We start from the raw sequence: 14,147 nt of genomic DNA, 5'->3' as shown, positions 1-14,147 counted from the left end.
TTGCAGCAATTTCCACCCAATAGCCATTGATCTGCACCTACCTGTGCCTTCCTCATCCTCCCCCAAACTCATCTCTGCCTGAAAATGGCCCTTCAGGAACAAAGCAACAGTGCTCACCCTGCCCAGATGCTTCCGTTACACCAATCCACCCACCGGAGCCCCAGCCGCTGGTCCACCGAGCCCCACAGTTGGGCTTTCCTATGGGTCTCTCTCACTGAACATTGTTCTTGCATGTGTCTGCCACATATATCCATGTGTTAGTAGCATGCATGTCATCCAAAGCCCAAGCACACTTCCAAAACAGAGACACAGATGCAGTTTTAGGAAACAAAAATCTTTATTAAAAAAATAACTTACAAATAAAGAGAACACCCTGTTCCCTTTGTTCACGGGTTTGCAGCCAGAAACATAACTCTACAATACGGTTCATGTCACAAACTGCATTGCGGGGCAGTTTTTGTTCCATATCCTGTGCAGGCACAAAACACCACACAGATATAAAACTATTGTAAATAAAACATTTCAGCCAAGACTGGCATAAATTTATATATATATATATATACTTATATATATATAATTTCAAATCAGCTAACAATTAATGTCATCCTTAGTCAAAACTCAAGTCCAGCTAATCTGAGGCCTACGTGGTCTGAATACAACAGCATTACACCTCCCATACAATATTTAAAATATATTTAACTTTCAAATACATTTATAAGGTACATCCATAGTGAGAAAATAAAGTCTTAAAAATTAAATACAAAAGCCACCAAGTAAAAACTTGAGGAGACACAGAAGGTTCTATTTATTGTACAGATGTCCATGCGCCTGTCCTGAGGCTGGCTTTTATATACAGCTCTGGCTGCACAGCACAGCCCTGCCTGCTGCAAGCTGCCAGGGTGAGTGTCCAGGTGACAGCCACCTTGGCTGGAGAAGGAGAGACAGGAAGCACAGTCACACACCTTCTCCTCTTCATACCACTCAAGCAACCGGACCCAAAGCTACATTGCTTTCTTGTAGAAACCACAGGGCCCAGTGTCCCACTGGCAACATGCCTACATCCCCACGCCCTCTAGAGAGCGATCACTTGGTGTTCTGTTCCAGGGCAGAGTACTCCGTCTCTGACACGCGGGAGGCATCGATGAGCTTGGTGAGGCCTGTCTTGGCTGAGTACTTGAAAATGAAGGCCTTCATCAGCTCGTACCTGTAGTTGCGGTTGATGAAGCTATAGAGCACTGGGTTGACACAGCAGTGCACCAGGGACAGGCACTGTGTGACATGCAGCGCCGTGAAGAGCACATTCTCCAGCTGGCAGGTGAATGGAATGTAGTGCAAGATGGAGAAGATGTCCAGAAGAACCACGGCATGGTATGGCAGCCAACACACCAGGAAGACCACCACGTAGGAGAAGATGATCTTCCGGCTGCTGTGCTTCTCCTGGTCACCCGATGCTGACATGGCTCTGGCAAGCAGGAAGTAGAAGATAGCAATGATGGTGAAGGGAATGGCAAAACCCAGGATGACAGAGACCAGCTCCATGCCTATCAGCCACTCCTTGATACTGTGCTCGGGGTAGAAGGACCGGCAGTAGGTCTCGTTGTTAGAAGCAGATGTGACCGTCTTCAGGTAGTAGGTATCGGGCAGAGACACAAAGAAGGCCAGCAGCCACACCAAGATGCAGACAACACGGCGCGCCAGCTTCTTCTTATAGCTAGAGGTGCTGGTGAAGTAGGTGATGGAGAGATAGCGGTCCACGCTCATGCATGCGAGGAAGAAGATGCTCCCGAAAAGGTTGATGGAAAAGATGAGGTGTGTGACCTTGCATGTGAGCTCACCCATGGGCCACTGGTTATGCTGCACGAGACTGACCACCCAGACGGGGATGGTGATGACGACCCACAGGTCTGCAATGGCCAGGTTCAAGATGTAGCAGTGTGTGTCGTAGCCTGTGGTCTTGGCCTGGATGTTAACCCAGACCACCACGGAGTTGGCAATCATGCCAATCACAAAGATGAAAATGTAGATGAAGGAGAGCGTGTACAGCAGCACACTCTTGTTGGGCATGGCAGGACACTGCATAGTGTCCACCACAATGCAGTCGCTGCTGTTGCATGGCCAGTTGATGTCGGAGTAGTTCCCAGGCTCTGCATAGTCAAACAGATGCACATCCATGGTCTGGAGGAGAGTCGCCAAATGACCTACAGCAAAGGAAGCTGGACAGACAAAGAGAGAAGATCATTCCACTAGGAAAACCTCTGGTCTCAGTCAAAACACTCTTATGGGGCCCTGAGAATGCCCATCTGCATTGCTTCTGCTTTGTGACATCTTCACAAAGAAAGGAGGAAAGAAAACAACTGTCATAGATAGACTACAAGAAACAAAATCACACACACACACACACACACACACACACACACTGGCTACAGCTACATAATGCTGAAGAGAGGCTCTTCTTGTTTTCTGTGTCTTTCTATGACTGTTATCAAGGCATCAGCTTGGCTGTGTCCTGGGTGTGAAATCAACATGACACAGGGGCCAAAGAAATGCCGGCTGGTAGAGCCCTGGCCACAGCAATGCTGATGGCCTGTCTGTGCTCAGAAGGCATCCACAGAGCCATTTTCCTGATACCCCCAAGAGTGGCAGGGTTGATTTGCTCCTGGCATGAAAATTACAAGTGTGTTGCTTTGGTGTCTTAATGAAGGTGCTTTAAATCCTCTTCCAATTTGCATTTAAAATGGAACTCTGTTTTTAGCCTTTTTGAAATATCCATCTGCTAACCTGGAGCCTCCCTGGGTCCTCCCCTGCCCTCCCCTGACAGTCATGAAGGCCACAGGAAACACAGCCAGCCTGTGTGGAATGCCCTGCCATCTGATTGTACCCCAAACTAGCAGACTCTGGGGTTGCTGGGAGTTCTCGGCCAAGGGCAACCAGCCAGCTGCCTCAAGCTCTCAGCCTTTGCCTGGGTTTCCATTTCTTACTTGCTCAATTGACTCAAGAGTACTGTGTGCCAAGACACAAAGCACATAAACCACCAACCACCTGCTGTAGCTCTGGAGGGCTGATGAGCCTGTTGACTGATGTCCCTGCTGACCTGCCTGACTGGAGGCCAACACTCTTAGCTGTCATCGTGTCACACCTAGTAAGAATGTGACCCCAGGGTAGCACTAAGCCTGGGGTGACTGCTCCACAGACATAGTGGAGGAACTGCGGGAGCTGTCTTCTATTGCCCATCTGTTCATGGTTCTGGGACAATTGACCATGTCATCACAGCCAAACCACACTGCATGACCAGAATGAAGAGGCATCCAGTCACATGATGGCACTTGCCACTGATGATAACTGAAACAGAGCCAAGCTTGTCTTTCAGGTTCACTTGCGATGGACTCCAGGATACGCATGAGCTCCCATGGAACAGCAGTGCCCAGGTGGCTGACCCCAAGGCATGAAATATCACCAAATCCAGGATTGGATGAACCTGGGTTAGAATTATGGCTTCTCAATCATGTCTAAACTAAGATTTAACCACTTCTGTCTGCTGCCCCAGAGCAGAGGGGCACAACACAGAATCTGAGAACAAAAGGTGCTCCATAAGACTTCACCTTCAGCACCTGCCAGGAGGAGAGAGCACAGGACTCTCCTGCTGGAAGTGGCCAATTACCCCCTTTAGCAAAGTCTGACCTCACTAACTTGAATTCTGGCAATATGCTCTTAGGAGCATTAAGTGCCCAGCAGAGGGGTAGTCAAGCGCTGGCAAGCGACAGCATGTCAGAGGACTTTCTCCTTTGAGGCAATGGGAATGGAATCTCGAAAAGAAATGCCTCTGATGCCACCTCACACCCTATCCCATAGGAGGCGATCTACTCCTGAACCCCAGTTAAAGGAGACCGCCTGCAGGATGAGGGGGCTTCCTTCCTGGCCACCTAATTAGACTCTGTCCTCCACTGCTGATAGAAGATCTCACTTCTGAATGGGGAGCTTTGCCCTCTCCCCATCCACAGTGTCTCCACAGAGGGAGGGGATGACGCTCCTCAGAGATGTGCTAGCAGGCGCACCCAGAGCCCAGGCAGTTTAAAAGATGCTGGTTCTTCTGCCCTATTACACAGCTCTGAGAAATACAAAGAACAGCAGCTGTCAGAGCTGCAGAGAGTTCCTTCCAAATGATGGGTCCTCTGTGACCTGCTAGACTGGTAAGAGTGGTAGCCCCCACACACTGCCTGTTGACTCTCCACTCTGAACTCCTGACTTAGAAGGGACAAACAAGAATTGTGTCCTTCATGACTCCTGGGCAAAGATCTATTTTCTTTTACTCTATTTCATTAAAGTAAACACAGGATGCCACACACCTATAACCCCAGTCAGCACTCAGGGGATGGAAGCAAGAAGATCGAGAGTCCAAGGTCACCCTCTGCTACATAAGATGTTGGAGCCCAGCATGCTCTACAAGAGACAAAGTCTCGACAGAGCCTTCTCAGTCTGCTTTGACCCAGAGTCTAGAGAACATCAGGGACTGGATAAAAAGATAACAATCCCAGGCCCACAAGCAAAAGGAAGGATGGAAATGGGTACCAGGAGTGTTTGGCAGACAGTGGTGTGGGCCCTTCATTGACCAGCCTATGGCTTCAGTCATGGAGGCTGAAACCCAAAAGAAAAAAACTGGCCCTAAGCCTAGATGACTTGACCTTGGATCCTGAACCTGTCCTTCTCTCTCCTCATCAGGAGGCAGTCCCTGGCTCCCACATCTCTTGCCTTCAGTGCCCAGGCATGCGTGGTGCTGGCAGTGGTCCAAAAAGGCCCCATGCAGCGCAGAGAACAGGAGAAGGTATCTGCCTTCTGCATCCCTCCACTATCATTGCAGAAGCAACTCGCTGGCTCTCATGTGCATTGGCTACTCTTGGCTTTTCTCAGATTCTAGAACAGCAGTGGCTGGTAGCAGGGGCTTGAGGACCCCTACTCAGTCCTTTGGCTTCTAGCTTTTACCTTTGGGAAAATAACCCCGGTTTCATGACCATTGGGTTCCAGAGGCACAGCAGGGCAAGCACAGAGCCCCAACCACACCTTCCAGTCTGTCCATACTTCTGAGGCTCCTTGGCACTGTGGAAGAGTCTCAAGCAGAGGTGACACTGGTACAGTCCCATTCTGAAGGACGGCTGAAGCCGGTGACTCCTCAGGGCACTGTGACTACCAGTCACCTATAGTGGGCTGCACACACCCCAGCCAGCTGAAGTTAAAGAGCCTCACTGTGACCACCCATCTTCCCCTGGCCCCTAATTGGATGTCTCCTCCCTGCTATAGAAGGCTCTTAGAAACCTGGCAAAAGGCAGAAACCAGACCCTCACTGCTTCAAATAGGTGACTAAAGAAAATAAAAGCAAAGATGTCAAAGGGCCACTCACAACCTGGCCTTCGTCGTATGGACATCTTGCATGCATGAGGTTCTAGAAACAAGTAAGACTGATTCTGGAAAAGAGATGATAACAGGACAATCTATCATCTCAGGGACAACAAAAGCTACAAGCAACCTGGGAGTGGTCTGCAGCCACAACCTCTTTGTAGAACTTCGGGTGTGTACCCTCCTAACACTGCCAAAGGATGCCCATCACTAAAGCAAAGAGCCCTCCTCCATCTCTTGCTTAATCCCCAACAAATGACCTTCAGCCTTTTCAACAGAAGCAGAATCACGACACAGTAACCTGAATGACATCCACCCACAGTCCTTGGACTCTAATAGTCCTAGACAAAGCTCTCAGAGAAATCTGAAAGTGAAGGCCAGTGAGAGAAAATGAGACTCCAACAACCTCCCAGAAAGCCCTGCATGGGGACCTGGACTCCCTCCAGTGGACACAGGGGACTCCCAGGCAGTTCGTGAGGAACGGCTACATTCCACACATATCTAGATGGGCAGGGGCTTGTGTCCAGAATTAAGGTCTCTTGGCCATCATGACAGGTCTGCACATGACAGTAACAAAGAGAGCTGGCAACCAAGGAGACCAGAAAGAGGTTTCTCTATTCTGCCCCGTCATCCACCACTGGAATGCACCCTGGTTCCTCCCCTGCTGTCTTTAGGCCAGAGGTGAAGAGTGACTGGAAGTACGCCCCTGCGTGCAGTCTCATTTTTGTGCACTCGAAGTTCATCCCTGGGAAGCCAGGACAAGACTCACTTCAGATGCATCCAGTGTACCACATCTGGGTAGGGAGGAGCAGGGCCTTGGAATGATAACCTTAGTCTATGATTTTAATAGTTCATGAGTCTCTTCATGAGATACCCTCAGACAAGCATCCTTGGTATCTGCTAAAGCGACATGTTTCACTAGCCAAAACTGCTGGCAGCATAAATATGTGGAATACAACACACACACACACAAACACACACACACACACACACACACACACACACACACACACACACGGGGGGGGGGAGGAGGAGAGAGAGAGAGAGAGAGAGAGAGAGAAGCTACTTTAAAGAACAGGGACAGTAAATACTGTGCTGTTAAGCAAAAGGCAAGAAGCAGCAGATGCACAGCAGCCTGCAACACAATCCCATTGATGTCAGAGAAAAGGCAAAATCATGAGTGTTTGATATGCAAATACATGCATTTAAAGACACAGACAAAGATCTGCAATGAGGGTGAGACTTTGGGCGGGGAAAGTAAATAGAAGGCAAATGAAGAGGCAGCCTTGTCATTTTTACTCCAGAAAACGCCCAAATTATTGGAAAGTTTACATGGAAATTATGTAAATTCTAACCAAGGGAGGAATGAGCCACTGACTGTCAAAGGTTCCTGCTCCACTTTTCTGGACCAGGGATTTGGGACCAGAGAGGTTCACTAAAGCAAGAGTGTCTGCTTGTGCTTGCTCTTCCCAAGACTGGCTATTTTAGCTCACTCAGTCTTCTCTGCCAGTGGCTTTGCCCATTATCAACACACAGACAACACCCACATCTGTCCAGCTCTCCCACGGGTCCACAGCCTATCAAGTGGTTCAGCCATGCCTCCCAGTCCCAGTGGCCCAAGAGTCCTCTTTGTGAAGTAGAGGACTTTCTCGGAGCGATGCCTCTCACTTCTAAGGTTCACTGCTCTCCATAAAATGTCCTGGATCACACCCAGCTGCTGCAAGCAGCCTGCGGTATCCAGCTGTTTTCAAATGGCTCGCCTAAGCATGCTGGGACAGCACCAGAATTAGAAGCATCCAAATTTAGAGTCTCCATGGGGTGGTGGTTTGGGCTGCGATCCATATGTCCTTATCCCCAGAAAGATCCTTCCTTCGGGAGAGCGCCAAGTGTGTTCAGGTGTCTGGCTAAGGTTCACCAAATTGTCTCAACATGTTCACCACCTCCCATCGGAGAGCAGAAGCCCCTTCTCAGCCCAGTTCTGCCCCACCCCGCCCATCCACGAGATGAATAGCCCACTACTCATCACAAAGCTGTCTGCACTGCTGTCCTCCATGTCTCCTCCCCACCTAGCCACATTCACCTTTGTTCAACTAATGGAGCAACGTGACCTGACAGAGCAGCCCTGCTCAGGGAGGCCAGCAGCCTGGGCAACACTGAGCTTTTCCAGCTGACTCAGCTCATCTCCTCTGAGACACTGCTCTGGGGCAGGTGAAGATGTCAAACCAGGACCACCTCCCCCGATATACCCGCCATCTAAACAAGGCCATCAGGGAGGCCCAAAGGCTTGTCACCTTCCAAGGCATGGGTACATCCTTCAATAGTAAGGTGGGGAACCGGGAAGTAACAGAGGCATTGCTGAGAGTCCCTATCCATGGAGGGCAGCAAAGATCAGAGGTGAGCCTTCACCTGTAGGCACCAAAGTTTGGCCTTAGCCTGTCTATGCCAGCACAGGTTTGGAGAAAGGCCATGGCTTTAGGACAGAGAGGGTTTAAATACAGGGGTGCTACACAGCCAAGAAGGGCTAGCACAGGGTCCCCCTGGAAAAAGGCTTGCTGCCCCACAGATGTCAGATAAGATAATGTGGCCCCAGCCCCAAGCACCCAGACCCTGCTAGGAAACAAGAGGCCCTTTAGTCCTGTCAAAACACTTCCTCCACTTCCTTTACAGGTTTTCTGCAACTTGTGACCTGTGTCCCACATGGAACGTCCTGGAGAAATTCAGTGTGGACTCAAGCCAGGGCGTGACATTTGTCCAGCTGTCTTCACTATCTATATACACCTCTGGAAACAGGTCAGGGCAGGTGATGAGACAGAGGGATGAAAACAGACATGTGTACACGCTGAAGCTTGTCTACACTCCAGGTAGAGGGATCAGGCTCAGCAGCTCCCACTGGGTCCTGAGCTTCAGGCACGGGGTTTCCATTTGGCTGTGACAGTCTATACCCAATGTGATTCTGAAGCAGGAGAATCCAGCCACCTCTGCAGAACTGCCCGCCAGGGAGGTGATGGCTACAGTGTTGCTGATGAATCAAATCCTCCAGAGAGGTGAAGGCTACAGTGTTGCTGATGAATCAAATCCCCCAGGGAGGTGATAGCTACAGTGTTGCTGATGAATCAAATCCCTGGTTAAGTCTACTGGATACCCACACCCAACGCCGGTGACATCCACCCAGGCATCTCTCCATGGCCAAATACTAGTCTTACGTGCAGAAAAGAACTCTATCTATCCCCCAGCACCAAGTCAATGGGAAACAATGCTGTCTTGACCACACATTCACTGTGGCCCTGAGTGACCTTACTTTATACTCAAAGTAAGGAACTGCTTTGAATTATTTGAGAACTCAAAAAATAATAAATACAGAGAGAAAAATCCACACCCTGATTCCGATACAGGCCACCTATCCCCAGGGTTCTTGGCTGAACTTCCCACCAACAAACACATGAGACAGCCTCTTGCACTATGAGCACTAAGAGACATAATGAATGTCCCATCCAGAAACCGGATCAGAGCCATTGTGTTCAGTAGCCCAAGGGAGCAGAGCTTGCATGGAGTGGAGAGATCTAGCTGTCCCTGTACCACACAAAGGCTGCCAGCTGGCAGGATATAGCCAGGGCCTGCATTCCCACCAGCTTAGGACCTGAGCAAGACAATGGGAGGTCTGGGGTTCCCAAGACCATGCTACGAAAGCTTACACTCTTCCTATACACCACCCTCCTGAGTGTCAGAGCCAACAGGAAAACTAGAAGATCCAGTGGACACAGTCTTCAAACTCAGCTTCCCATGCTGCCCAGGGTTCCACAAGCAAGCAGTTCAAGGCCATCTGAGATAGCCTCCATCTCTCCCAACTGTGGGCTGAAGAACAAAACACTGTCTGTGTCTAACCCTACTTGTTAGCTGCAAAACTGTCACCATAACATTCCACAAACCCTGGGATGTGTTTATAATAAATAAATAAGTAGTGGCTTTGGGGGAGGGCAGGCTAGCTGTCCCCTTCTTAAACATTTCTAAGTAAGTAGATTCTTAGCAAGAGAAGCATCAACTCTTCCCTGCGGAAAATGCCCTTGCTTGTCACCTGGTCCCATCTGTTTATTTTAGGCTGTTTGCTTTCATTGTAAAGGAAGATAGGTATCTCAGTGCCTGGAGATATTGAAAACAATCATCACCACACATGATTATCTAAACACAAATTTCAATTACAAGACTTTTTATTGATTGATTTATTTTGAGGCATGGTATGGATGCTACCCAACCTAAGCTGGCCTCAGACTCACTGCAATGCTCCTGCTTCAGCCTATAGAGTGCAGGAATTGCAGGCATGCACCAACCTAACAAGCAATAACAAGCATTTTAATACCCTGCCTGCCCTTAAGAACCCCTGAGTTGCTTAGTTTAAAAGTACAAATGCCTTCAGGCCCAAATTCCATTCTGTTTGTTACAAAACCTGTGAGAAAAATAAAAACTCTGAAATCTCTGAGGCCCTTTCCTCCTCCCTCCGTGACTCATAAAGTTTATAAAGTAGTGTCCCTTTAGCCTCAGCCCTGAGTAACTTCAACCAACTTCCCTGTGTAGATTTGAAAATAAGAGCTCTTTGCCTCAAATCCTCACACAAAAAAGCCACTGTTCTGATTAACCAGGGTGTTTCGTGTCCCCCCCCCCCATCTAGAAAGTCTATCCTTGGCCCGCTCTGGGCCTGATTAGAAATCATAATACCTTCTTAGCTCCCTAAGGACTTCCTATTAACGCTGGATAAGCTAACCTCCAAAGTCCTGACTCGGTTAAGCACAAACATGCTGCCGAGTAACTTTCTGCAACCTTAAAAAATATATATGCGATGCGACTGAGCCGCGCATACCTCTTTAAAAACAAACTGGAGGAGTGGAGGTGGGGGCGCAACAGGCAGCATGCAAGCAGTCCGCTTCCCCTGCATTTACACCTCTCCTCGCAGACAGCTCCCTCCTGCCCCTGCTGCCTCCTGGAGGCAGTGGCTGAGCTCCACCACAGAGCAACACTCAGTGTTTACTGCTCAGACTGGGGAAAATTAGAGCAAAATGTTTCCAAGCTGAAGCTTGTTGAGCAGCTCCGGTAGGAGCAGAGTTTTCGCTCCATCTGGGGCAAGCTCCTATTCAGCTGTGAGAAAAACCAGGGCTTTCTCCATTTAAAATCTGCAGCAAGCCACGCACAAAAACCAGAGCCCCCGGCTCTCCTCCCTGGTCCTACCTATTTGAGCTCCACATTCTCCTGAACTAAATACACACAAAGCCAGCATCTGCTCCTTCGGAGAAAAACAGAAAGTTTCCACACTGGCACAGCGCGGACGGGATGCCACTGCCTCCAGACACCTTTAAAAGATGCTAGCTCCCACTCCACTTTGGAGAAATTAATTAATCTTGTGAGCAAATGAATGGGGAGAGACACCCAGAGAGAAAGAGACAGAAGGAGGAAGAGACAGCCAGTCTGCCTTTCACAGCGCCTCATTCTCCTAGCAGCTAGCAGCCCGGGGATTTGGCTGACCACCCGCCCCTGACCTCACTCCGCAGTCCTCGCTCCCAGCCACCCTGTGAACCTTTATGCCCCTAACAAAACTCCCAGTACTCACAGTTGACTTGGAGAGTAGATTTAAGTTATACAATACTAGACTTTCTGTGTGCCTGCTTTTCCCCATCAGTTGAAGTTGGGCAATACTTTCTCAAAATGAGATTAGCGGGGATGAGACGGAGAGATAAGATGAGCTGTAGCTAACATTCACACTTACGACTTCCAGCAGGCAGGAGCTGAGAATTCTCCCTACAGCACCAAGTTTAAACCCATCCTAGACTCAGAAACACTTAGCCCGGTTGTCTGGTTTACGGGAGGACACCTCTGAACACAGCACACGCCTTCCTGAAAGGGTTTTTGTTTTTCCAGCCAGTTCTATGTACTTCCAATCTGATAATCCCAAATGGAGCAGGTAAACAGTGGTACCAAACTCACCCCCAACCCAGCTTCGGGCTAGCTGAATGGGACATTCCCCGTTCTCTCCAAAGTTCCTCTGCTCAAGTACTGGAACTCAAGTACTCACTGCAACAAATCAGAGTCCAGTAGCAAACAAATATACACGGCGATTTCCCTCCACCAGTGACTGAACCCGGATCCCCCAAATCAGGAGTAGTTTGCAATGCAGAAATGCAGCGTGCAATCACCCTGAGTTTTCAAAAACAGACATGCTGGCTCAGAAGCCCCCAGCTCAGGGATCCAAGAGTTCTCTGAAAAAGCCCTGTTCCCGTAAGAACAGGAGCCCTGCCCCTTGCTGTCGTTGCTTAGCAAAGCTGGCGCAAAAGCATGGCTTTCTTACCTCAGGGCTGCCTGGGCTGTGGTTTGCCTTCCTGGCTGTGAGCGCTGCAGGCTCCTTCAGCGCTGAGTAGTTTGTAGCAACTGAGAAGTCTCAGGCTGGGGACTTGCGTTTTATATACACTGCGGGAAGGCGCCTCTAGGTGGCAGTTTTGCAACCCTCATCTCTCTCCCCTCCTCCCTCCCACCACAGCGTAGACAAGCACGCTTGTACAGGCGCACACGCCCTCTCGTAACCCTCTCTGGGTTGTTGTTTTCGGCACAAACACACTCTTGGGAGCCTTCAGCCTCCCTTCCTTTGCAAAGTCTAGACCCCATGGGGGTAATGTCAGCAGAAGAAAAACCAAAAGAGGTCCTACTGCTTTGCAAAATGATAAAGCATTTATCTGGTCTCAGGTATATCTTTAATAATCTCGTGAGCACCGGGGGTTCCTTTGAATGCCTGTAGCTTCAGGGAAGACTTTGTTCCCAAGACAAATTACTCTGAACTTCTGAACTTCGGTGTTGATTTGTCAAGCTTGCCCTTTCTTTGTCGATGCCTCCGAAACAGAAGCCACACTTTGGAAAGGAACAATTAGTCGGCCCTGTACCGCATCACCCAGAAGTGAAGGAAAGTGCCTTTAGGCTGGATTCTACTGGAACACTTACACAAAGTCCTTGAGGCCCTACCAAGACAGCGTTCTACAGCGCGGAACAGTGCCAGTCACTGATACGGTTTTGCCGCAGGTGAGGTAGCAACTCTTTATCGCCATGGTGAGGTTAGCAAACCTCTCTATCGCCATCGCCATCATCATTATCAAAATATACATTCTTATCTAGGTGCTCATTGTTAAGATTCCGTGTAAAAATGGGTCCATGGCAATGCCCCATTTAGTAAAATCGAGCATGAAATGACCCAGACTTTTACTTTTAAAGTCCAGTCACTGTGACGCCTCCCCCAGCAGTCCCCACCGTCCAAGTGCTGGCTACCACCCTGCTCTCCGGATCCCCTAGACTTCGAAAGAGCCGTTACAGCGACCAGCGTGGAGGCACCAGCTGTAAGCACTTTCTCAGGCCGGCGCTAGCACTTGCGGGAGTCTACTTTCTGGGGCTCCCGAGAGGCTCTGAAAGCAGAGACCCGAGGATTCGGGAGTCAGTCTCACGGAGGCAAAAGAGCAAGGGTCTGGAGAAAAACCTTAACAAAGGGGATGGTTTGTTTAAACAGCCTTGTACTTTACTCCAGGCGGGGCAGATCTTGCTCAGTGGGCTCCTGAGGAGCACACCTGCTTTCCGGGCTGTGGGAGGGGTCTGCGTCTGTAAGGAGTTGTGTGAGTTCTGGGTGGGGGCTCATGCGGCCTCCTGGGGTGTCTGTGGCCTGACGGCAGGGGAATGGTCCTGAGGCCTGGGGGCGGGGTTTGTGGCCCGGAGGTGTGGTCTATGGTCTCCAGGGTGGATCTGGGTCTGGCTAGAGAGGGGGTGGTTCTGTGGCCACAAAGACCAGTCTGCAGCCCCAGGGGGAGGGAGGCTTGAGTCAGCAGGAAGGGTCTGCACGCTTAAGGAATGTCCTACAGTTTCTGGCAGGATCGGTGAGGGATCTGGTGCCTCAGGGGCCGGTCTGGTCATCCTGCTCATGCTGCCCCAGACCTTCTAGCTTCCATTTACGAACGACCGGGTGCGATTTGCTGGGTAGCAGTCCGCCCTAGCTTCAGAGTGAGATGCCAAAGCGCCTGCGCGCATCTGCACACTTAGGTCCAGGCCAACCCCTCCGCAGGGAAAGCTCTTAGCGGTCTTTGTCCAGATCCCAGCGCTGTCTTGGAGCAAAGCAGAGACCTGCCCTCGTGCGGCCAGCTCAGGATGTCCACAAGCGGGGACCTCTCGGCTTCTCACCTCGCGGGTATGGACTACAGTGGACCGCAGAAGTTTGGACTCTCTCTTCAAGAAGTGCGCTGGCTACAGCCGACCCTCATTGATCAAAGCTTGCACTTGCCAAGGAGGAAGACACAAAGTAATTTTTAAAAGGGCAATAAGTAAACTCCCAGCCTGAGCGCTCCATATGGTTCTGCCCCTTGCTGGAACACCTTCCTCCAAGTTCCTGGAACCTCATTTTGTCTCAACAATAACGGTGTGGGTGGGCAAAATGGAGCAGAGGAGAGAGGACTGGGGGCCAGGCCAAGCCACCTGGTGATCTGAGTTTGATTCCGAGGACCCAAATGACAGAAAGTGAGAACTAATTCCCAAAAGTTGCCCTGAAACCTCTGTGTCCACCCCCCTCTCTCTCCCCCCCCCAAAGGGCCAGGCGATCAAAGGCATACACCTTTGATCACAACCAGAGCATGCAGTGTTCTGTAAGAAAATAAGTTCAGTGCCCAAAGGCATAGGCCATATCCTTGAAACCATTTATGTTCTCCAGCTCTAGAAAGGACTGTCTTGTTAAGATATTCCTATTTGGCTGA

General features: G+C 49.9%; 1 protein-coding gene across 3 annotated transcripts; it reads right to left on the bottom strand.

The window, feature by feature from the left end:
- Positions 1–512: 512 nt before the first annotated feature.
- On the bottom strand, positions 513–11,831 carry Ackr3 (atypical chemokine receptor 3). Of its 3 annotated transcripts, none has more exons than XM_027397522.2 (2): positions 11,720–11,831; positions 513–2,213 (listed from the first exon to the last, which is right to left on the bottom strand). In XM_027397522.2, exon 2 carries the CDS (start codon positions 2,170–2,172, stop codon positions 1,084–1,086), a length of 1,089 nt encoding a protein of 362 aa, XP_027253323.1. In that variant the 5' UTR covers positions 2,173–2,213; positions 11,720–11,831; the 3' UTR covers positions 513–1,083. The 3 variants fall into 3 exon arrangements, with proteins under 3 accessions (XP_027253323.1, XP_027253324.1, XP_027253325.1); XM_027397523.2 differs by lacking the exon at positions 11,720–11,831 and adding an exon at positions 11,359–11,382; XM_027397524.2 differs by lacking the exon at positions 11,720–11,831 and adding an exon at positions 10,241–10,364.
- Between the last annotated feature and the right edge of the window lie 2,316 nt (positions 11,832–14,147).

Source organism: Cricetulus griseus, chromosome 2 (assembly GCF_003668045.3).
Source record: "Cricetulus griseus strain 17A/GY chromosome 2, alternate assembly CriGri-PICRH-1.0, whole genome shotgun sequence".
Lineage (NCBI taxonomy): Eukaryota > Metazoa > Chordata > Mammalia > Rodentia > Cricetidae > Cricetulus > Cricetulus griseus.
Note: the sequence above shows the minus strand (reverse complement) of the source record. Positions and strands in the feature narration are given on the sequence as shown.

Excerpts from the sequence above, each read along its gene's own strand:
- Ackr3 (XM_027397522.2), bottom strand. The coding sequence starts at position 2,172 with ATGGATGTGCATCTGTTTGACTATGCAGAGCCTGGGAACTACTCCGAC.